Raw genomic sequence first — 25,588 nt, 5'->3', positions numbered from 1 at the left:
TTTCAGAAGTCTCCGCAGTTCAATCCCAGCAGGTGGAATTTGTTCCTTCTGAAGAAGTCATATTTCCTGAGAGGTCAAGCTTATTTGCGTATATAGCCTGTGGTGGATTGCCTCAAAAACTTTAGATAAGACACTGGAATAAGCTACTTAACTTTGTATACCTGCACACACACAAATAATGAGTCATTTGTGCTCTGTTGCATGTGCTCATCTGAACAACAACCATTACTCGTGCACATGAATAAATGAAGATCACTACTTAGCTGTTATCGATACACCAGCATGCACAAACTTCTACCGATTGTTGTGTTTTGCATGCACACACACACACACACGCACACACGCACACACACTGACCTCCAGGCATGACTTTAACATGGACGGGGTCTGAGAAGGGTCCGTCCCCTACAGAGGTGAAGGCTAGGACCTGGATGGTGTAGGTCTTCGAGGTCACCAGGCTCTGAATGGTGGTGATCACACTGTCCTGGACGTTGTGGATCTGCCACTCATTCATGGGCCGGGATGGGTCCATGGTGTAGTACACACGGTAGCCTTTCACCTACAACAGAGGAGCACAGAGAAAAGAAGGCTGCTAGATGAAGAGCACGGTTTCTGGATTGGGACTGGATTGTAAGGTCACCAGTACTGGGCTGTACTAGGTGACCCCCCCCCCCAACACACACCATAACCTTCCGTACACAACCACAATTTATTACAGCTAAGGTCATCATTTATGAATTATTTTCTACTTTAGTCCAGATGGTCCCGTGGATTTGTTGGTTCAGTGTTTACCGGTGGTCACTTTCACAAGGTGATGTCCTCACATCTGGAGCTGTTGTTCAGTTGACCCTGATAAACAAATCTCACTCTAACACCCGTTTTTAGACCAGCCCTCATATTGTAGAGCATACGATTTAATCACCTCCCCTAACCCTCCAGGGGGATTTGTTTATGGGTAGTTCAGAGTATATGTAATCCTGCTGCTATGCCATCACCCTCCACCTCTACCACCTCTCCTGTTATTACTCTTTAATATCTATAATCCCCGTAATCTATTCTGTCTTGCATTTTTATGAACCTACTATACAGTTAGGTAGGCTAGAAAAGGAAATAAGCCTCAAGAGGGACTGCTCTTAACTTAGAGCGGGCAGTCCAATTACATTTTCTTTCTTTAGAGAATGGGGAAGGTGGCAAGGGAGTTACAGGAGGGAAATCTCTGGCAAGACACAATCCCTGCAAAGGACATGAACCAGCACACTCAAACAGCTCCCAATGGTGACTTTTATTGAGGCCTGATCGTTTTAACCTCGTGTGGACCTTTGTGTAATTTTGAAACGTTGCCAGTCCGCAGCAAGTGATTCAGTTAGAATGTTACTTTTAATCAATCATTTGTTATATGTCCCCAAACAGCAATTGATGGCGTAAAACAGAAAACACAAGAAGGACATGAAGAGTTTAGTAGAAATGGATTAATGGTTTTTATATATGCACTGAATATTACATGTTTCCTAACAGACTTAAAGGGAAACTTTTCCAATCTGTTATTTCCATGGCCTAGAACGTTCAATCACTATTTGTGAACATGAGCTACTCTCTCTCTCTCTCTCAAAGCCAGAAACCAGAGAATCAGTGTCGCCATCCATTGTACCCGAACAAAAAAAAAAACAACCCAACAGGGAAAAGTGCAATGGATACTCATTCAAGTCGATATTCCGAGTCGGAAACTCGGGCAGGATCCATCTAGTCCAAGCTCATTGACATAAACAAACCTGACATCACAGCATGGTGGCACACTCAGTGAGCCATGAGCAGCATTACCTCATCAGTTTCTACTTCACGCAGTGTTTGGGATGTGAAACATGCTGTTACAACATCTTGATTGACATTTCCATTTCCATTCATCAGTCTTTGCGAGCATGCAATAGGTTACAACAATACGCCTGTCTGTTTTAACAGCGTCACCACGGATTTTTAAGATGTCTTAAATTCGATTTTTTTTAAATTTAAATTTACATTTCTTGAAAAGTTAGTATTTTTAATTATCTTCGATAATGGCGCTGTGGTAATTGATGTAGCTCCTCTATAGATGCCTGTGAAGCGCATAAACTTCCCAAACATTAGTTAACTGCCGGCGTGTTTTCATAAGCAGATGCAGTGGGACGCATGAAGATTGGACGTTGGGAATACAGACTAAGAAACTCTGCTTTTGTTATCCTGAACATTTGCAGCAGCCATTTCCCAATATATTTAGAACGTTTTGCTGTTTGGCAGGAAAATCATAAAAGTAAAAGTAAAACGTATGTTTTCTTCTATTGATAACAAATCAACAAATTCGGACCCACCTGTCCATTGGGTTCCTCCGGCTCCTCCCAGCGGACCATCACTGTGTTCTGAGATATAATGTGGGCCTGGACGTTTCGGGGAGGGCTGGCCGGGGCCTGCTCCCCTGTGCGGGCATCCACGCGTGTAGAGGGGGGGCCCTGGCCGATGCTATTGAAGGCTGACACTCTGATTTCATACTCTGTGTTGGGGTACAGTCCCCCGATGCTGTAGCGGGTGGTGGTGATGCTGTCCACTGTCTCGTACTTGCTGTCCGGCCCTTTGGCTCTGTACTGGATGATGTAGTAGGAGATAGGGTCTGGGTTACCGGAGTCCCAGGTGATGGTCACACTGGTGGCGGTGGTCTCTGTTACAATGGGTGTGCCGGGAGGCTTTGGCAAAGCTGGGGATTGGAGAGAGGGGAGAAGAAGAGAATCACATTACTTACTATGTACAATTTATTGTTTTTTTGTCCATTCAGTACATGTAGTCCTAGTACATTCATTCATATTGTACATGTTGTACATCGTTGCATCTATTTGTACATATCACAGTGACATCTCTTCTATTCTGTATACTTTGTAAACATCTAGGTACATTTTGCACTGTACTGTTTACACTACTAAGATGCTAGACTGCACTATGTTGTACAAGTACTCACTGTGTGCAATGACAATAAAGTTGAATCTAATTGAATTATAATTTTGAGGATACACTATTTACATGACAGTACATTCATTTGGTAGCTGTTTCTGTTCAATGACGCTATATTCAATGGCCTAATGATAAACGCACAATAATGAGGCTGCCTTAATCATATTTAATAAGTATAATTCTTTGTTAAAGTATGGTACCAATGAGCTTGACAGCTGTCAAATGTAACATTATCATCCTAGAAATGCACATATTTTAATAAATGTAGAGGAAACACAATCAAACTGGATTCATCCTTCAATAAAGCAACAACTGAGGTACTCTTCCACACCGTTTACTCTATCTGGGAATTTGAGCATCTCTTACTCTTTACTAAGACCTGAGCGGTGGCCTCGATGATGCCCAGGCTGCTCATGGCCACACAGGTGTAGTTTGCGGACTCCCGGACACCGTTGAGCTCCAGCACGTTCCGTCCAATTGGCATATCATCCTCTGGGGTCAGGTCCTCGCTGCCCAGCATCCACTTGACGTAGGGCATGGGCGAACCCACGGCCACACAGGTGATGTTGATGCTCCCTCCTGGCATGATCTCATGGTTGGAAGGGAGGATGGAGAAACGAGGGGGCACACGGCGCACTGGGAAAGGAGGAGAGTCGGGGAAGAAAGCAAGGGGGGTGGGGGTTGAGGAGTAAGGTGGGGGTCGAGAAAAGTCAGGAAGGGATTGAGGAGGAGAAAGGGCGGAGAAAAAGAAGGAAGGGGGGAGGAGGAGTGAGGGAGAGAGAATCAGAGAGAAAGAAAGAGTGGAAGAGCGAGGCAGAGAGCAAGATTGAGATTGGGAGAGAAAGTGAGGTCAAGAGAGATAAAAAAAGAAAGAAAAAGAGAGGAGAGGTAACAGGAAGGGGGGAGAATGAACTTCAGGGTTTTTACAGAAAATTACAAAGGGATATTTCAAGTTTAGTCCCAATTCCTTCATGGTATTGATGATTCCAACAGAAAGACACAAATCGTGTGTTGAGCTCAACCATTCAGTGAGCTGCCTACTCAAAATAATATAGTGACAAACTCTTGAGTATCATTTGAACCAGGACATGACACCTATAGTCAGTTTCTCTTCTTAATTAAAAAAACTAATGTTTTTCTTATTGGCTATCATTCATTTAAGCAGATAAATAAGACTTTCTGATTCAGGCGTTTTGATTACAGTTGTATTATTATTACATTTCCCCCCTCCAAGCACTGACTAATCATGTTAAACTTTACCAGAAACGTCAGTGAGAAACTTTACTTCATTGAGATTTCTGAGCCTTGAGGTGCTTTTGCATTCGCTGGGCTCTTTTTTAGAGCTAGTATGCATCATAGGGGCCGATCAATAGGCCCTGCCAGCTATTTGTGTCCCCACAAGAAGTACAAGTAAAGTGGCAAGTTATATCCAATACTGGATCTGTAGGCGCTTGGTTGACTATATATTAGGGAGAGATGCATCGAGAAACTGAACTCATAGGTCACTCGCATGCCTGGGCGACTCAAGAGGGATAAAATGGTGGAGAAACACAAAGAAGAGAACGAAGAACTGAAGAGAGGGAGACAGAGAGAAGCGAGACAAGAGCAGAAACACCGGAGAGATAGACAGAGGGAGAGAGGAAGTTAAGAGAGACAGAGAGAGATAGAGAGAGAGACAGAGAGGGACAGAAAGAGAGAGAGACAGAGAGAAACAGAGAGATAGACAGAGGGAGAGAGGAAGTTAAGAGAGACAGAGAGAGAGAGAGATAGAGAGAGACAGAGAGGGACAGAGAGATAGAGAGAGACAAACAGACAGACAGAAAGAGAGAGAGAGAGAGACAGAAAAAGGCAGCTCTGCTTCTCTTCCAGACAATGACAGGCAATGTAGCAAAGGACAGCTACATTGTACAACAAGATACTGTACAATACATAGGATTCATAACTGATACAGTGTGTAGTCAAATGAATTGGAAATGCAGACAGGAGTGGATCGAGGGTTCTAATAGGGTGTTGTGGCAAATTACAGTGATCATTGGACACATTAAGTAAAGAACATCAAGACAGCATGAAAGAGGCAGAACGGGAAAGAACGAGTGCGAGCAAAAAGAGAGATATGTGAGGTAGTATGTGCATGTTTATAAGTTAACAAACTTATGTACATGTGTCTGTCGCTCCTACACATCAGGTGGCAGACAGAATGCAGAAGAAGAAGAGAAAAAAAGGGGAAGGGAGAGGAGGGGAAAAGACAGGGAAGTGGGGATAAAGAGAGAATTAGAAGAGGGTTTTAGGGGAAGGAGGGAAAAAGGGGGAAGAAGAGAGGAGCGAGGAAGAAGAAAACACATGGATCTATTTAAAAACACGACTATATACCAGAGTCAGGCCCATTCAGAAAGTAGGTGCTTCCAAAGTAAGATAAAAGACTAGTAGAGATCAGATGTTGAAGGAACAGAAGAAGAAGAGGATACCCCAGGGTCACAACACAGGAAACAGAAAGAGACAGAGAGTAACGGACAAACATCTCTGCATGAGAGAATGAGAGGGAAGGCAGACAGAGAGCAGAAACATTGTCCTAAAACTAAACTCAACACTAGGAAGCTCATATGTATAATAAAACATGAACATGAGAAGCAGCAAATGTTCTAAAAGTGTGCCAAAAGACTTAACATAAAAATATAATAAAATAAAAAGTTACAGCAGCAAAACAATGAGTTTTTTTTTTTTAGATGACTTGGAAATCCAGCAGTAATTGTAATATATATAAAAATAAAATAAAGATAAATAAATAACTTTGGGTAAATTTTCTGCATAACCTCCACTCCTTAATGTGTAACATCATTACTTGGAATCTTCATGGGCCACATCCCCCCTACTCAAAGAATCTAGAGACAATTGGATAGAAGTTAACATTTTTGCATGATTTCAACAAATTTGAAAAAAAAGAAAAGTTGCCGTGACGTCACTATCATTTCATAAATAAGGATAAAGTGCAATGCATTTGGAATACTTGGAAGATACCCAGAATTGGATACAGAAGTTGAAGACAAGAAAGAGACAAAGAGACAAAAACAGGTAGATCTGTTAGAAAACAGACATGATTAGGCAGGCATCTCCTCATCTGAGCATGCTGGAGACAGACAGACTGCACCAATGACAGCGCCATGCACAAGACAAACACAGCAGGTGCAATGCAGCATCACGCAACACTATATCACTTTCATTCCTTCAGTTATTTTATACCTATCAATATGGCAAAATAAAACAACAACTAAAAAGACAATTTAGCTTATGGATTAGTTTGGTCATATGAGCAACAACAGGATGAAGGTGGAGACTCAAGATGTTCGTTTAGTAATCTGAAACATGGACTCCGCAGTATTTCTAAGAGGAATCCACTGCAGACACATCGCCGAGTACTTTACAAAAAAGTGAGCTCATAACAAGGGCTAATCCTTCACATGCTCACAGACCCTCTAGCTTTAAGTTAATCAAGCCGGGCCACATGACTGCCCTCCATTTATATACAGTTTGTGAGAGCCAGGAGCTTCAATCTTTATTAGCGGGGATATCATTAGTCCCGTCCTCTGCAGGGAGTCTGGAGGCTACAGGCTGGGGGGACCTTGGCACAGCCATAAGGATTACCGCGGCGTCTCAGCACTGCTTCATACCCGTTCAGCTCCGTCACTGAGCTGACATTTACGCTGCACCATCCAGTCAGTCTCAAGGACACTGCTTTTATTATCCACTGTAATAAGAGGGAATCATTAATATCCCCTCCATATCTAAAAATGTGAATGGATATGATTAATTTCAAATGTCAAACAATAGAGGCGTATCGGAGTGTTTGGGGGAAGATAGCAACAGCCGGAGATACAGCACAGGCTGTAATACAGTGGAGTTAAACACGTAAAGTATAGTGTTACTATGAATCTAGAAGATGTGCAGTATTCAGAGCCTTTACTTAAGTAAATACCACACTGTAAAAATACTCAATTATAGGTAAAAGTCCTGCATGTCTTAAAAACTACGTAAATATTTTAAAGAAATACTTGAATTGAAATTTTTGACTTTTGACAGAAGTGGCTAAAGTAAAATGCTGAGCACTGCCTCAGTAATGTCAGTGAGATAGCAATATCTAGCTAATGTGTGCTAAAGCTAGCTGACATTAGTTACACCAGGACAAGGTAGCGCTGTGGCATTAAAGAGAGACTTTAATTGAGAAAGGGCTGATTTCATTGCTGAACTTCAAATTTGAAAGAGAAGAATTTGTTATTTCATTGCTTTCGAAACGTTATCGCTGTAAAGTATCTAAAGTAAAAGCACTCCAATGCCAAATAAAAGGACCCAGTGAGGCTATTGTTAATAATTATAATATTGTATAATAATTACTGATGCATTCGCGTAAAAGTATAATTTCACCGTTGTAATTGGATGAGGTGGCGCTAATTTGAACTATCTAAATAACGTTGTGTAGACTAATCTATAACAATGCATCATCATTTACAAGGTCATCCTATTCTTTGTGTGTAAAATGTAAATTAGTGAAGTAACCTGTAACTATAGCTGATAAATAAATATAATGGAGTAAAAAACACAATATTTCCAAGTATTCCAACAAGCATTATTCTCAAGTAAAGCACAAGTATCTCAGATCTGTTCTTAAGTACAGTGCTTGAGTAAATCTATTTCGTCGTTTCCAAACCCAGGTGATGTGATGGTTCTCCATCTTGAGTTGATGGCATGAATCCGGCCAAATAACTGATGTTTCCTCCTACAAACCTGCACATCACATGAAGCATCAACACAGAAGGGCATCTGCAAGCGTGACTGTGAGTGCAAGATTTTCAACCCAAATGCAACACAAGTGCAGCACCGGAGAAGATGTGAGGACATGAGAGCTGAGACACAACCGTACACAAATGAGCGGACAAAAGAAGAAGAACAAAAGAGAGACAGTAGCAAGACATGGCAGGACAGCACGTTCAATAATACAATCCGAGCATATCAATAGGCCTGAACACACACACACACACACACACACTGAGCCATGCTCTTGTGTCAGTCCGTCAGTCAACAGACATGCAAGCGGTGCTCCTTTCTCTTTCTCTCTCACTCCTTTCCATGCAAACATCGCCTCTTTTTAATCTTCCAATTCTTGGGTCTCCATGACAACAAGATCATACCATGCAGAAAACATTGATCGGGGAGTGAAGGCAATACCGAGGGTTTCTGCACACAAGGCCTCACAATGCAGTCAATGCACTCTGCTGCGTAGGCAGACCGCTTCATCACCGTAGCAGCTTTAGAGAAATCAACTCTCTTCATTTGTGGAGACAATATCATTTAACTTCAAATCTACACCGGTGTCCTTTAAACGCTTTTTTTTTTTTTTTTTTTTTTCCTTTTTTGTTTCTCTCTGTTTCAATAAGTGAAGCTTTCTGAAACAAAGGAGTAACAAAAGAAAAGAAAGAGCACACCAACCTTCTCGAAGCTCTGAGGGATGAGAGGGGGTTGATGCAGAACACAATGACGTGAGGGGAGGTGGGGGGGGGAGGAGAGAGAGAACGGGGAAACACAGAGAGAATAAAAACGGCCAGCGCAAAGCCACTCACTCCACTGCATCACACACACTCACCAACACGCACACATCGCAGACACACTCCTACGATATCCCACTTAACAGAGAGACTAGAACTTGTAAATCTCAACATTGGTCGTGGTCTTTCAGCCATAAGCCGGTGATACATCAGCACAATTATGTGCAGAATTATGGCATTAATATAAACATCCTTAAGAATAAACTATACCCTGATCGTTTCCAATTCCATTCAAACTGCCAATCAAATCTGTGCATCTTTTGTGAAACATTTTCGCTCTTAATCTGCCTCTCGTACAGAAGCCGTTTTAGTAGACAGATCAGTGACGTTTCATGCAGTTAAACCAAGGTGTGTTCCCAACTTCATGTTCAATTTGATGCCACTGTGGGGGCTCGCACCGAGGTTTAAGGTAGACTTGTTAAGGGTGATTGTGAGAAATACCAAAACAACAGGGTCAACATGTATTGTAGACAATGGATGAGTTAGTAATACTTATTTAAAAGCACAGAAATAAAAGAAGACTCTATTTATACCAAGAGCGACTTAATCATAGGGATTTCTGTGTGTTTGTCTGTGCGTGTGTGGGTGCGTGTGCACGTGCGTTTCTGGGTTCAGGTCCTACCTCGCACATACAGGTTGGCGGGGGAGGAGTAGCGCACGCCTTGAGAGTTGGTGGCCACACACTCGTACTTCCCTTGGTCCGTTTCCTCGCTGTTCTCAATCTGTAGCGCTCCTGCAAGACAAAAAGTGACAGAGAGAGAGAGAGAGAGAGAGAGAGAGAGAGAGAGAGAGAGAGAGAGAAAAAGGAATAAAGATGTTCAGTCGAGTTTGTAGAAAATGTTTCCGCTGCTATCTTTCTTTGCTTCATCTCCCTTTCACCCTGGGATGTTTGTCTGTTATATTTGGACCCTAGGGCATCCTCACTTCTATTGCTTCAACATCCAATAAAGTCAGCTTTGATGTTATATCTGTGAGGCAGCGTCTGAATGGGCCGTGCTCTCATAGACCAGCAGTTGCATTTTTTAGTGAACCATGTATTTTCTCTTTCCGTGCTCGGCAACACAGAAAAAAAACCCAACTGAAATTCCTTCCAAAAAGTTTGGAAGTCAAAAGCAAGTCTCAAAATGACATTTTAAAAACTTAGATGACACTTGAAGGACCTTTTGTTGCACACCGCTTCACAAGCTCGTGATTCCTCTCCTACAGCAGGCTCACTTGCTGCTATGAAGAAAGAAGTTTCTATCTTGGTAAGCTTTAACCCACGGCAACAAACCGACAACGCTCTTTATCTCCTCAACTTGTTTCTTTTACTTGCTCAATTCTTATCCTCCTATATTCTGATCCCATCGTGGTAAACAGTGTCTCCCTAAACGCGCTATAATTACACACACTGTTCCTCAGGTATTCTTTTGTTTCACAGGGTGCTATTCTTACTTTTTTTTTTTTTGCTAACGGCCTTTTGAATTACCAGCAGTGATTTTTTTTTGCTCTTTCAGCCTGCTCTGTCACATTCATCTCATCTGAAACTGACTTTGACATGGAGCCTAAGGAGGAAGCACAAAACCATGGATTACACTCTGCTGCAGGAGTAGATGAAAAAGACACAATTCAAAACGCACACGACACACACACACACACGCACACGCACACACGCACGCACGCACGCACGCACACACACAAAGCCCAGTGTTTTGTATTAGATCGTCTGTGAGACTGATAAAAGGGAACTGGCTTGTGAGAGATGTATGGAGATATATAGGGAAACAGAAGATGCATGCTCTGACCTTTCACATACACACACAGATACACGGTGGTGAAAGAAGTTACAAACACTTACAAAAAGTCCTGCTTTCTAAAGAAAGTACAGACGTATTACAAGAAAAATGTACATTAAATGAGAATGAATAATCCTTTTCAGAATGTACGATTATTTTACATACATTATATAAGTGCTTTATTATGAATAATTATTATGATACAGGATTTGTTGCCTTTCTTAGTTTTGGTCAGGCAAAATAAGATAATAAATAATAACTAGTTGCAGCCCTTAAGGAAAGCAGAAGTCTAATACTTAAGCTAATGTACTTACTAGTTCACTGCAGATACATGGTGTGTTAATATCCTGATGGCGAAAAAAGCTTTTAATTATTAAATCTTAAAAACCCGTCCAGTTAAGCACGAAAAGGTTCCACAGGGAAAAACACTGTGTGTGTGTGTGTGTGTGTGTGTGTGTGCGTGTGCGTGCGTGCGGTTCACAGTCTACCACAGTTTACACAATAGCTGATCAGTATATGCAGAAGTCTAAACAACATGCTTTTGGATTCTCAGAGGAGAGAATGTCTGACTTGTTAAACACAACGAGGGCACGACTGTGTGCCTGAGTGTGTTTAGTGAGCTGAGGCCCTGCTAGCTGAAGCTGTCATCCATTTGCTTCTGTCTTCTGCAGCTACATGAAAGGAAAACAGCTCGTGCCCTCCTCTTCCTCTCTATTTTTTCATCTCTCATTTCCCCGCGGTACGGGGCAGAGTTGGGAGATAAACAGGAATAAATTATCTGCTCTACAAGCCGAGCCTCCTCTACAGAAATAGGTGGAGAAGGAGAAGCGAGGGAAAGACAGAGTGGAGGAGAGATGGAGCTGGACAGGTGGAGCTTTGCAAACAAGAACTCATCTGACAGCTGGAAGCAGCTCGTATGGCTAAACATCAGCACGAATTTGAAAATGGGCGATTGAAATCTTCTTTTATGCAAAACATGTTGTTACCATACATGAAAAAACGACAGGCGTTGAGTATATATGCGCGTTTAAAGGCCACCACATCTATACATAAACAAAGAGCGTAGACAGATAACTGGCAGTGGACAAACATAAAGACAGTCAGGGTGGAAAAGCGGGACAAAAAGCAGTAAAAAGGGAAACAGAAAGATAACAGAGAAGAAGAGAGAGCAGTTTGTTAGTAAGTCTGGAAGCTGCTGACGGACCCAGAATGAGATGTGACTTCAGTAAATTCAGATGTGAAATTGCGGAATGTGTATAATGTCCGCTGGGCTGAGACTCAGCCGGTCAGATACGGCTAACCCGATATCTCTGCCAGAACATCTAGGTCAAACAGATCACCTGGAGTCCCGTCTCCCACGAGGTGAGACACTAACTTTAACTTGGATGGGACATTTACCAACAATCAAGACAGACGGATGCTGTTTTTACCACACAACATTACAGTCATTTAGTAGACGCTATTATCCAAAGCGACTTACATTTCTACACCGCAGGCACAACTACGGGAGCAATTTTGGGGTTAAGTGTCTTGCTCAAGGACACATCGACATGCGACTAGCAGAGCCGGAGCCGGGGATTGAACCACCGACCCTCTGATTGAAAGGCTATCCCCTTAGCCACAGTCGCAACTCAGTTGAAAAAGCAAAGCGTTGGGAGGTAAACACAAACAGAAGACAAGACAAGATATTTAAAGCAAGTTAGCTGATGAGTATAGAGTGTATTTCATATTGACCTCGAAACAATTAGTCCATTCAGGGCAGAAAACAATTTTGTGATTAGCCGGTTAATTATTTAAGTCTTTTTTTTTTTTAAAGTTCTGACTCTTCAAAAGTGATTATTTGCTGGTGTTTTAGTCTTCTATAACAATAAATTGAAGATATTTAGGTTTTGAACTGATGATCAAACCAAATCTGAAATTTGAGGATGGCACTTCGGGCTGGGAAAATTGTGACCGGCATTCTTCATCATTTCCTTACAGTTCACAGACCTAAGCAATAATCGATTAATGAAAAATAATCAGCAGATTCATTTATAATGAAAATAATCATTAGTTGTTATATAGATTATTTGCAGATATATTTGTGCCCTAATTTATTTCACAAACGGACATTGAGTTAAGTTATATTTTACAAGAAAGTATAACAAATCACAGCATGACTCCACTGTCAGTCTAGAAACATGATCTATGAAAGGATTTGTCTTTTTTTAATCTCGCCATTTTAAGAAATCCTTTTTAAAACATCCAGAATCTTCACCAACAACTGATCCTTTGTTTCCATGGTCAGTGTCCTAATTTCCTATCAAATGTCAGTTTGTCTGTTAATCAGCAGCTCGAATGTTGCACAGGCAACACTTTGAGATAAGCGAGCCTGCCTTCAATAACAACAGTCATGACTAGTTTTGAGGGGTGCCTGAACAAATGTATTTTCGTGGTTAGTCCAAATATCGCTGTTTTACTGTAATTAAAAGAAACTAAATGGTGTCTTTCTGTTTTAATCACTTCCTTTTTGCTTTAGGTAAAAGTGACCTAAACCGTTACCATAACCACAACCTTTGATCAGATCACAGTTCTCGGTAAACACAGGTCCATCCATTACCCCAGCAGTCAACCTCGGGGGCCTTACTGCACACCATCTGTTCTACGACGGCCGTTGAGCGCTTAGGTAAACTCTCCAGATCTCAGTCCCAAATGTCAGAGATAGACAGATAGCGTGTCGTGGTTCTCCTCACGCGCATCTCAACTGGTGCAGCAGATGGCATGGAAAAATGGATGGATGCCTTGTTTGAGGTATAAAGATGTCAGGAAAAGTGCAGCTCTATACTGTGCCATATGTTTTGTACCCTCAGGAAACCGGATGGTGTGTGTGCGCAGGCTTCATGCGGGTCGATGGCCACCGTTTGGACAGTTACCTGCATTGGCAGGACACCCCAGGTGATGGATACTTATGGGCTGTGAAATGGCTTGGAGTCGTCTTTTGTGGGATTTGAGTGCAGTCATTCTCAATATCATTTTTCATCCTCACCCAAATGGGCCATAAACATATTTCCAGGACCAAACAAGAGAAAGAGAAACGAAAAGAGACAGCGAGAAAACAATAATTGTGTCCCAAAACAGATCCCTGGCTGCGGTCCAACAAGAGCTGGCAGCCGTCCACTAAATCAGAGGCGATGTTTGGAAGGTGCCCCCATTAAACAGATTTTAAAGGAGCGTTTCATCCATAACACATCTCGGTGCTACTTTGTGTTGCTCAGGTGAAATTGATTTCCTCCAAATCATTGCGCTGCATTGTTTGGTTCATTATACAGCGCATTTTGTTGTTCAGCTTTGCAATGCTTTAGGTGATTTGAAATCCTATTAAGCCCTGAAGTGAATCTAACTGTGCCATTTGTCTTGCTCCGTGGCCTCATGTTCTGTGCCGGTGAATCAGTGTCATGTCTCTGTGTGACACCCTCCCAGAGCAGACCAGGTGAAACTTATTATGATAGAGACCTTATATACCAATGATATTACTGCACTTACTAAGAGAGAAAACAGTGAAAACGGAGAGCTTTTCTGTTAGCTCCAAGGCCACCAACGCTTTCTCATAAATTATAAGTAGAAAATGGAGAAACATTTGCATAGTGTTTATCATAATTATGAATCACTACACTGCTCCCTCTGGCATGAGGTGTCCACTGGACACACTGCAGCTTTAGAAGTTTGTCTCACCTGCATCCATGCAGTAGCAAGACTGGCTGGTGGCTATATTCCACACCCACCCACTGCAGAGCATTTTACACAGAAGCAATTCCACTTTCGGTACCCTGTAAATCACGATGGTGAGTATCCATTTTTAGTACACATCAGTGGGTGACTGGAAATCATATACGAGGAATGGGTGTAGGAGCTAAAACTGGTCTCGGCACAGAAAACCTGCCGACTCGCAAACACAATTGTCCGTCCATTAAACGCTTCCCCCCAATCATATCAGCATACATTATCATAGCAACCGTAAATAGACACGGCAGGCGTGCCATGCTTTGGATCTCTACCCATGTCGATGCGGTGTAGTAACAGCCATTCTCTCTTTTGGTTTCTTTTTTCATTAAAAACAAAAGCACAAGAACAACATTGTAAAAAAATGGACTGAACAGTGTGTTTGCTAAAGAAGGCTGCGAACATTGGCATGTTCGGTAAACTAGCTGACTGCCTACAGTAAGTCTATAAGCCCAACATCGAAATAATTTGATCTTACACTTTTATATTTCGGTCTAATAGTGCTACCTTGCAATACAAACCAATGCTGAACCTTTATTTCCATGTCTTCTTTCATGTGTGTCTAGCTTTGAGTAAGCCAGATACAGGGTTTCAAACTCACTCAGAGAGCTATAGCCAGTGATGGAAGAGGTACTCGGATCCTTTACTAAAGTAAAATAAGTACATACTACTGTCATGGTCTTGGGTTTTTGTTTAGCCTGTTTCCTGCTTTATTTTGAAGTTAACTCCTCATGTTTCATGTTTGGTTTTACTTCCTGTCTCTGTGAGTTTTCTCACCTTTTGGATTGTCTGCCCTGTCCTGATCAGTTTCACCTGTCCCTCGTTAGTCCTCCACTCACCTCATCTCAGTCAGTCACTATTTATACCCCCTCAGTTCCTTTGTTGGTTTGTATTTTGTGCTGGAAGGAGGTTTCCCTCGCCTGTATCTGCTAGCTGCCTGCTCTGTGACAACTGCAGTGTAAAAAAACAAATACTCAGTTACAAGTAAAAGTCCAGCATTCAAACTCTTATTTTAGTAAAAGTACAAAAGTCTTAGCATCAAAGTACACTTCAAGTACCAAAAGTAAAAAGGATCATTATACAGAATGGCCCATTTCAGAATCATATATATTAAATCAATGGATTATAATTATTGATATTAATGTATTTATCACTACTGCAGCTGGTAAAGGCTGGGGCTACTTCATACTGCTGGGTAATAATACATTACGTTATTTATAAATGAATTTATATTAATAATCTAAATCTGTAAAATAACTAAGGTTATCAAATAAATGTAGGGCAGTAAAAAGTACAATATTTCCCTCTGAAATGTAGTTGATAGTAAATACAAGAACCTAAAAATAATTAAAAGCTGTACTTGAACAAATGTACCAAATGTAGTTACACTCGACCAAAATCTGACGGTTACCATTGTCACTTTAACCGGCAAAATCTGCGCTCACCAGCTAGAAATGAGGGGATTCTCGATTTGTTTTTAATGATTCATGTGGTTCAATCTGACACCGCTGTCATTGTAAACTGCATGCGTTGTGCTTGACAGGTGCAGCAAACAGTAACCACAATTTTGGAAGTGTGAGACTTAAATTTGTTTCAACAGCTTAATGGCAAAACTGTGCAAACTGAGATGCAGCCGCAAGGCTGACAGAGGACACTAGTGATCAGCGAAGGATATTGGCTGACAGCAGGCAGATATCAGAGCTGGCAGGACGGAGGAGCACTGCACGGAGAATATGGATGAAGCAACAACAAAATGGTTTCGCCTCACCATCACTTTCATTCCCCCTGAGGACGGCGGAGCGAGAATGGCTCAGAAAATACATATCTGCCTACTCTAGGAGACACTGTATCATCTATACAGAAGAGCGTAAACAAAGCTGAACAAACGGTCGTAAGCACAAAATGTGATTCTTCTGTTTTTATTCCTCGATCTATCTGCACAGACACACTCGTCTTCTCCTTTTTTTTGTAGCAGCAAAAGCGCTTCCCTCCCTCTTTTGCCCGTTACTGTCTCCGGCAATTTAAGGGATCTTACATTCAGATTTTAGGAGACTGAGCTCATTTCACACTGGGCGGGTCAAGAGATAAGAGGAGCATCAGTTACATTATCATGGCTGCATCTATTGATTTTGAGAAAAGAGAATTATGCTTGTTTTTTTTTTGGTACATTGATTATTATATTATTAAGCATTTATTTCAAAGATGATTTACTTTATAATTGTTTACGAACTTTACAGTGTAGAGACCTGGCTTTTCTCAACTGCATGCTGCCATGTATTTTTTTTTTTTTTACATTTATGATTCACAATGGAGAATGGAGAGAGATTTGTGCCTTTAAAATGTCATCTTTTTATAATCTTTTCTCCCAAATGTTCATAAAAACAGCATTTTTTTTTTTCTTGGCTTAAGGGCCGCACAATTAGCCTTTTTATGAAATTGGCTTTAAAAAGGTTTTACACCCCCAAAGGATGTAGATAAACTCAGAGTGGAGCATGTAATCCCTCAATCATAATTAAAACATGATAATCACTGAATTTAGAGCAACAGGGATTTCACCTGATAGCAATGCTAAGCTTTAGAAGCACTGTTTGTTTACTTATTTTCAAATGAAATAATCTGACCATAACTGCTCGTCTATCTCACCTGATCGGAGCTGTTTGATGCGCCCCTGGCTGCCGATGGGGTCGATAGGGAGGAAGTCTTTGAACCAGGAGATCTCTGGGTCGGGGATGCCGCTGGCTGCGCACAGCATGGTGGCCGTCCTCGTTCTCTCCACCACCTTCAGCTGGGGACCCATGTCTATACTGGGGAAGCCAAATGGCAACAGGTCCTCTGGAAGGATGAACAGAAAGAAATAAAGTATTCAGAATTGACCGGCGAAGGCAGCATTCAAAACTCATTGCAGTCAGAACACGAAGTACAGATGAGGTCGATGGAAATGTCATTAGCTTTACAGGTATTTGGTCATGAACCAAAGTACTGGAGAAATGAAAATGTTTAAGTTATTACACTTCCTATCCTGATGGGAACGTTTGTACCAGATTTCATGACATTTCATCCAGTAGTTGTTTCTTTTATTTCACTTAAAACATAAAATGATATCCTCATGGTGGTGGTTAAAGGAAAAGTGATCACCAACATTATTCAGATGCATCATTTGGGGACCATGTATGCCTGTGCAAAGGTTCAAGAGTTCAAATTCAGTCTGGAGCAAAGTGCTGGACTGAGTCACTGTCAGACAGACAATGCCACGCCTAGAGTCACGCGGCTAGTGATAAAGACAAAAAGACAAGTGATAAAGACAGGCAGAGACAGAGGCTCGTGGTCGTGGGTCGGCTTACACAATGTGAGGATTTCTCATATTTTGGAGCAAATCCACTGGGACAATAATAAACACATGTCTTTACTCATAAATCTTTGGGACAATTGATCTGCAGTTTTTTTAAACAGAGAGACAGAGTAAACCCTGCCATGCATTGAATCCTTACTTTCCTTCTTCCAAGGTGAAACATAAGACTTGCTCACACACATGCACAGTGATGTGAGAGCCACTGAACAACCCCCCCCCCCCCCCCCCCCCCCCCCCCCCCGCCTTTAACACCTGCAGGCCCTTGAAAGTGGAGATAGGGGCGAGGACATATGACCTACTGTACCAGTAGGCGGCACAGCCACAGCTAGGTTTTACTGTGTGTGTGTGTGTGTGTGTGTGTGTGACAGGCCTTTTCTTAAAGAGTATAAACATACCGCCCAGTCAGCAGGAGCTACTTAAGTGCTGCATGCACACACATATAAACACAGCCAGACACACACACACACACACACACACACACACACACACACACACACACACACACACACACACACACACACACACACACACACACACAAGCATACAGTACACTCCTTACCTAGAAAAACAGGTGTTTGGTGGCAGTGAACTGTGAGTTTCCCATGGTGTGGCCCTGTGTTATGTGGTGGTAATGATTCCTGTCTAATAACTATGCAGAGTGCTGCTCAGAAACAGCAGCAGCAATTAGAAGCTGGGATCAAGAGGAGGGGCAGGGCACTGGGGGTAATAAGGACTTGTTAGCAGTAATTGTTAAAATGTACCAACGATTAGAGAGGCCGGTCTGGGATATGCCCGCATAGCGTCTGGATATGTCTGATTGTGTTGTGGGGCAGTGAATAAGAGTGTGTGTGTGTGTGTGTGTGTGTGTGTGTGTGTGTGTGTGTGTGTGTGTTTCTTGTGTCTCTGTGTGTGTACATATTTGTTTCTATGGCTATGTTCTCATTTGCATCTTCACAGATTTGTGCGATACGGGTAGAGAAATGTACAGACACATCCACACATATCCAGGAAAATCAAGGTGTGTGCATGCACAAAAGCAGTTGCTTTTTATTTCACATACACACAAACACATTCGCACACACTTTCTGTGGTGAATGGGATTAAGCGGCTCGGTGACAACAGTCCAGATGGCCAGCCACGTAATCAAGCATCCATCACCACTCCTGCTTCCTCCTCTCCTTACCCTTTTAACCACTCTATCCCTCTCGCACACACACACACACACAGACACCTCCCCCATACCTGGAACTATAATTATATATTCCACTTTCCTACAGCTGCAAAGCAATTATGAAGATGGCAATTCGCTCGGCTAATAAATCAAACTCACAAGAGCCCCTTGATTGTCAAGCACAGCAAAAAAACCTAAAAGTTTGCTCGCTCAAGCCGGGCATCTTGGACGAATCTGGAGCCAAACAGTCCGAGACGCAGACCGCGGCCGCATCAACTGCTCCTCTCCTTCTCCGGGCCTCCTGCTACCTAACCACATGACAGACATGTACCATCTGTCTCCAAACACTCTGCGATGGGGATGAGAGGCTGAGTGGCGATAGGATCTATCGCTCTCTTTCTCTCGTTCTACAGTCATCAGCTTTGGAGCGACCCTGCCAGATAGGATTGTCAAGCCGCTTGCGGAGAGAAGGATGGAGAGGAGAAGTGCCACAAAAAGCAAGAGAGCAATCAAAGCTCAGAGGAGAGTCTGGTGATGAGTCTGAATGCTGTGGTTAGAGCTTAGGTGGAGATCAGGCCTTGCAGCACGCAACGTTCTGATATCAGCCAACGGAGACCCAAGTGGAAGGAGGGGACACCTCTGCATTCCCTCTTCACCGTCCCCGACTGATCAATACTAATGGTCCTCCTGAATGGAGGCCAGTGGTACGGCCATTGATGAAACACGCAGGAAGAGAAAGCAAGGAGAAGGGGGTAGATCGATGGGGAGGTCAGGAGGCGAGCTCCCCCGAGGCGAGAAAAATGCCAGACCTACATCTGCTCCCCTCTGCCCCCCCCCACCCCTCCCCAACCACAGCCCTCTCATGAGAGGGTTCAGATGGTCTTTTTATCACCCCTCCGGCTACTTCTACATGGACTCCCTGGCTGATAATTAGAGCACACCACTGCATCGGGCTCGGGGCGTGTGCATGTGTGTGTGTGGGGGTGGGTGGGCTCAGTATTCCAGTCAGGTCTTTATCAATGCTGCAAATACAGTGAAGGTGGACCTCTGACTGAAACATTAGAGAGAGGTAAGAGAAACAGGGAGAGAGATGGATGGATTTATTTTTAGATATTGATTAAAAAAAAACAATAGAAATATATTCTAAAGATATATGAAATTATTCTATATAACGTGTTAATAATTTATAGTTCAATTCTGTTTTGTTTTCAATTAATATAATTATTTTAGAATCAACTGTGTGTGGTGAAAATTCCATGGAATGTAAAAATGAGAAATGATGGTGAAGCTCTGGGGGTTGACAGCCACACTTGAATATGGACAGATGGATGGATGGATAGAAAATGTAAACTAACACACAGCAGTTGTTCTGCTGTTCTGCAGATAGAGATAACCCAGCAGACACATAGTTGCACTGGACATTGACGCACAGTTCACTGGAGAGGAGAATAGGGGGCTACAGGTATTCAGCCAGGCTCCTAGATGAGTCAGCGACTGCTGGAAATAGATACTGCGGGCATGGCCTTGATCACACTTTTCACCAAATGAATCATTTATCAAACACAAACAGAGCTGCACAAAAGCACCGCTCATGTTCCATCTCCTAGTTAAATTGATAAGACGGCCTATGGAAAAATGCGCCATGTGTGTATAAACACTGAGTGTGTCAACAGCTTTTGGGGGAACATTGGCAATGACCAACGGACATTGTTCCCTGCAGCTTTGTGTTTGTGTGTGTTTGTGTGCATCAAGAGGTTGAGAGCTCACATTTTGGCCTGGTTATGTTTGCAGAAGGGCAATCAGGCCTGGTGCCCGAAAACAGTCGTTGGAGCCAACCGAATCTGGGCAAATATGCGATTCATGCATGCGCGTGCAAGCAACACAAAAACACAAATACTAGGAAAAACAGACACACAGATACCCACACACACACGGAGTCAAAACACATAATGCATTTGATGCAAACAAACAAACATGAAGCCAGGTTTTCTTTTCCTGTCTCTCTTTGTATTTCCCTCAGTCACCCAAAGACAGATACACACACGCACACACACTAGCTTCCCCACAGAAAATCATCATTTGTCCTGGTTAAGGAAACCGGTTGCCTATTCATCTTTCCGTTCATTTCAGCGGGGAATGACCACGTGGATGAAAGAAGCCCAAATAAAAGCCGATCTGAGGGAGCCTGATTCAGGATTAATCTGCCAGTGCTTGGCAGTCTTCAGAGGCTGTAATGCTTTGACTCCTATAGACTGCAGAAGGGCTGAAGGGGAGCACTTTAAATGCTAATGGACCTTTATGATAATAGATCACAATACAATGCCGAATCGGACTTAGCATCGTAGATGAACCCCACCAAATACCCACATGTGCCCCACCACCCTGAGCCCCACTCTGGCCCTCCTCACAGATCCAGCAGCCGGAGACTAGACACATAAAACCTGATGATCTCACACATAACACTCTGTTTCATACAAACATACTAGAAGAATAGACTGCAGGAAAAAAGAATAAGAGGAAGGAGGGAGGGAATAAAAACTGTGCAGACGAAAGGGTGCATATGATGAAAGAGCCGGTTCTCCACTCAAGGAGTGTAATCCTCTTGCAGGCTGAGTTGATACTCTCAGTTGTTTCCAGACCGAAATGCTGCTTGAGCCGCCGGCCTGCCAATGCAGCTGCCGCCTGGGGGGAATCACTGATCTGACTTTGTTGTTCATATGAAGGGTGTGTGCCGTGGTGGCAGAACATCTCTCCTCCCCCTTCTCTCTCTCACCCTCTTCCTCCCCCATCCCTTGCCTGCCTTTCTCCTAAAATGGGACACTGAGAGGTGAGTATAATCAGGATTACTCTGCACAAACCAGCCGCACACACACACACACACACAAACACACAGATAGGCGCACGCACACACACATAAACAAAGAAATCCATGAGCATGCACACACATACACTGCTGCAATGATGAGAATCTCTCGCCCACCAGAGGTTTTTCAAACATGCAGAACTGCAGATATTCACATCTCCTGAAGGCAGAACAACACAACTGCAGTATCCATAGAAAAGAGCAGTTCGGGTGGAAAGGGGATGGGGCGGGTTGGGGGGGGGAGGTGCAGCAGAGAGCCTGTAAAATGCAAAGGGAGAAGGGGGGAGAGAGTCGGATAGACAGTGAGGGTCAGGCAGAATAGATGGCAGAGAAAATGAAAGAATGAATAAAACAAGAGAGATGAAATTAGAAACGGACTTCGCTGTGGGCCAAAAAAGAGGCTGCTAGCCAAAGACAGAAAGATATATTCAGTGAAAAGAGAAAGGAGGAAGACGAGAAGGTAATGGGACGGGATGGGTGATGTGTGATGATGATGTTGAAGGCACAAAAGCCTCCCTGACCCTAACCTACCACATCTCCATCCATTAGGCAACCTACAGAGCAGTAGCGCATATCCTGTGGCCAACCACTGGCCCCTCACATTGCACAACGTTGCTATTAGTGTCGGTCAACCACGATACAAAATGATGCGATGAAACACATCAGGGGATGAAAAGACTTTTCTTGGTCAGTAATGGAAAGTCTCCTTTCTTCGTCGTCAGTGGCTGCTGAACCTTTTCTCCATTGAACCGTGTTACGAAAAGAACACGACATTTGTGCACTAACAGCATTCTTTGATGGCTTGTTCTATCAAACAGCACATCAGTTTATCACTATAGTTGATTGCAGAGGTGTATGGCTTCGGGAGCAAACTGTCAAATAGTTGGAAGCACTGAGTTATATTTTTTAAGGAATAGAGTTGTGAAGTGGACGTAAGTAAATGTAAATGTAAGTACATTTTCCATTGAGCAACAAGAAGAAAAGAAGAAAATATTTGCTTTTTTAATAAAAAAAAAAGTCACTTTTTGCTTTTACATGCAAAAAGGAAAGTAAAGTCAACTATGACTCCCAAGGAGCCTCTTGGCAATTTTTTCGAAATTGTTCATGGATAAAATAACCAGAAAGTAATGTATTTTAGGCAAATCCAGTAAATTAAATATCTAAAATACCTATTTAAAATCCAATACTGCCATACAACCTGCTTTTTGATTTGCAGCATTGCCCACAATAACCCAGATTCACCCAGAGATAACACCATATGGCAAAAATAAAATCTGTTGGTTGACAGATTTATATGTTCTAACCAGCATATATTGTATCGCCCACTCTACACAGAGGGAAGAAATACTTCCAGAACCATATCCTCTGTTGATAACTGTCTGCAGAGCATCTGTGCATCCGTATACGGTGTTTGAAAAAGCAAACTATGGCTACTAACATCGTTCAATGCTCGATAGATTGGTTTAAATATTGTTTAATTCACCACAGTCATGTCATGTATTTATCAGCTGATGAGGAAGAATCAAAGACAGTAAATTCTGTTGTCACAGAGGGGACAGGGGATGTCATGGTACACAGATCTCAGTAAGAGAACAGTTTACACAAACAGTAAGAGCCACACACGGCCACACACACTGAGAGACTTGCCCTCGAGGTATAGTTTATGTGGTAATGCGCTTTAGATTGGGGCTGTGTGTGCAGAGATGACGGGCTGGGTAACAGATGGACAGCAGTCTATTCCCTGGGCCACCAGCCTTCTGCTTACCACACAGCCCTGCCAACTCCACAGTCCTCATCCATCTCCTGCACTTCTACATCCCCTCCACCACTCCTCCGACATCCCATTTCATCTGTATTGTTTCACACCATCCTGTAGTGTTACTTAACTCGCCTCCAACCTCCTCATCCTCCTTCTCACCTCTCCTCGACCTCTTCCTCCCTCTTGCTTTCTCTTCCTCAATTTCCCCCTTGCAGAAATGAGTTGTCTGCCAAACCGGGGCCTAATCCCCTGACTTTTCTTTATGTAGTACCAGCCCAATCGGTCATCCCTCTATTTCCTCATCCTTTGCAGCTGTGCTGTGCGAAAGCCAAGTGCTCAGATCCCAGGCTTGCAGCCACATGCTACAAACTTTAGCTCATAGCATGTTGGAGCACCACATTGGATACGTTTCCCTCCTAGGAGGCAGTGCACATTAGATTGCCACCCTCACTCTGGCCAGCTATTGGGATGCTGAAGTACCCTTTAGCTAGCAGGCTAGCTGGCGCTCTCTGTGGCCAGATCACGCTCTGTCGCACTCAGAGGGACTATAAAAAGAACAGTGCACTGCAGCCTGCTGTGAAGGCAGGGTGTGGCATGGCTCTATTGTCACATCTACAAGTGACAGCTCAGGGAACCGGAGACGACGGTTGCAACCAGGTGTGTGCAAGTGGAAATGTGCGTGGAGGGTGGGGGGGGGGGTCTCACCTCTGATAATGGCCAGCTTTGCAGTGACAGACACCTCTCCTTCACTGTTGCGTGCCACGCACTCATAGATGTTCTCATCTCGAGGTGCTCTGAGCGGTTGGATCCTCAGCACAGCACCTGAACCTTCATCAAACTCTACAGTCTGGACGGCCACAGAACCACAGGAGAAGACACATTAGTCACAGCAGAGTAAACAGACGGAGAACTATAAGAATAGTAAACTACAATGTTGTAAATCATTAACTTTGCATAGTTTTGTTTTACCGTAATAATGTGATAACAATCATACTGTGATACTTCGTTGATTTCCTAAAAGGATTTTCTTGTTCTTTTTTTTTTTGTTACTTGCCCTCCCCTCCACGAGGTCAGGCTCAGGTATCTTCCTGGAGCTGGCAGGGATTCAGAGCCTTGCACAAAGACACTGCAGCGAGGTAGACACTTACCAACATGGGGAGCTTAAATATGGGTCCTCTGGTTGAAATACATTATCTCTAAACATTGGGTCTTATTAGTTCATCAATACAAAATCAGTCCTCTAATGTGATTGCACGGCCCTGTGGAATAGCCTGCCTGACAGCATATAGCTTAGGGACAACAATATGTGCATTTCAATATGCAATCTGATCCACATTTTTATGTGACACCTTTGAAAAATGCTCTGTGATTATGTTGCAATACATTTGTCTACAATGATTACATTTGCAATTTGTGTCGTTTTGAAGTCAAATTAATATTCTTAATATCATTTTTGGGGAATGTGCTTGAACTCACTTGACGAGAATTAGCTGAGAAAACTGCACCACCCTCATGTCTGTGCTTTAACTTTATAGCTAACGACAGGAGTCGATTAGTCAACTAGTAGCATGGTGCTACTGATCGCTATGCTATGCTAAACTTGTCAACGCATGGATCTTGCTTCATATTCAGCTTACAGACAAGAGAGGTGCCAATATTATCATCAAACTCTATTTCACAAAAAAATGTTGAACTACGCCTTAAAGAGCAATATCTGATCTAGCACGAATAAATATTGAAAGATCTATCTATCTCGAAATATACTGGATAACCAATAGTATATATCCACATGTCTTTATCATATACTGCTTTGTATTCATGATGCTTCCGCAGTAGGAGTTGACCATTGTGCATTGTGACAACCACCTCGATACGCTGGGAGTTGACCTTCTTGCCCTTCTTGTTCCAGTAGACGACAGGCTTGGGATTGCCGGTGGCCTGGCACACAAATGATGCCACACCCCCTGACACTCCGATCTGGTCTGTGGGAATCTTGGTGAACTTTGGGGGAGCTGAGAGACAGAGAGAGAGGAAGAGGGGAAGAGAAAACAAACAAACACTAGTGTGAAAATTGATACCCTAACATCCAGAGTACATCAAACTGACTCCAAAGCCGGCAACGACCCCCTGCTGACCACGCCCCATCTCACTCAGTCAGTGACCGGTCAGGCTGACTTGTGTTCTGATGGCTGCATGTTGTGCTTACTTCCTGGGTATCATCTAGAGGACACACTGAAGGACTTCCTGTGGGTCATAAATAAAAGATGGGGTTGGGCTTCAGAGGAATATCTCTCTGTCTGTCCATCTCTCTCTCTCTCTCTCTCTCTGTCTGTCTATCTCTCTCT

General features: G+C 42.9%; 1 protein-coding gene across 3 annotated transcripts in view; it reads right to left on the bottom strand.

Annotated features, from left to right (window-relative positions):
• Nucleotides 1–25,236, bottom strand: part of ptprsb (protein tyrosine phosphatase receptor type Sb) — a 46,575-nt gene extending 21,339 nt beyond the window's left edge. For 2 of the 3 annotated variants that reach the window (XM_076098146.1, XM_076098145.1), the window contains exons 1-7: nucleotides 25,110–25,236; nucleotides 23,949–24,090; nucleotides 16,745–16,933; nucleotides 9,190–9,300; nucleotides 3,340–3,609; nucleotides 2,343–2,722; nucleotides 358–559 (exon numbers count right to left, since the gene is read on the bottom strand). In XM_076098146.1, the coding sequence (XP_075954261.1) occupies nucleotides 358–559; nucleotides 2,343–2,722; nucleotides 3,340–3,609; nucleotides 9,190–9,300; nucleotides 16,745–16,898 (1,117 nt within the window). In that variant the 5' untranslated portion in view covers nucleotides 16,899–16,933; nucleotides 23,949–24,090; nucleotides 25,110–25,236. The remainder of the gene's footprint in view (nucleotides 1–357; nucleotides 560–2,342; nucleotides 2,723–3,339; nucleotides 3,610–9,189; nucleotides 9,301–16,744; nucleotides 16,934–23,948; nucleotides 24,091–25,109) is intronic. The other variant, XM_076098147.1, reaches the window with a different exon arrangement.
• Between the last annotated feature and the right edge of the window lie 352 nt (nucleotides 25,237–25,588).

This window comes from Anarhichas minor, unplaced genomic scaffold (assembly GCF_050575085.1).
Source record: "Anarhichas minor isolate MPS153535 unplaced genomic scaffold, ASM5057508v1 ptg000024l, whole genome shotgun sequence".
Taxonomy (NCBI): domain Eukaryota; kingdom Metazoa; phylum Chordata; class Actinopteri; order Perciformes; family Anarhichadidae; genus Anarhichas; species Anarhichas minor.
The sequence above is the reverse complement of the archived record's forward strand: the minus strand, read 5'-3'. Positions and strand labels throughout refer to the sequence as shown.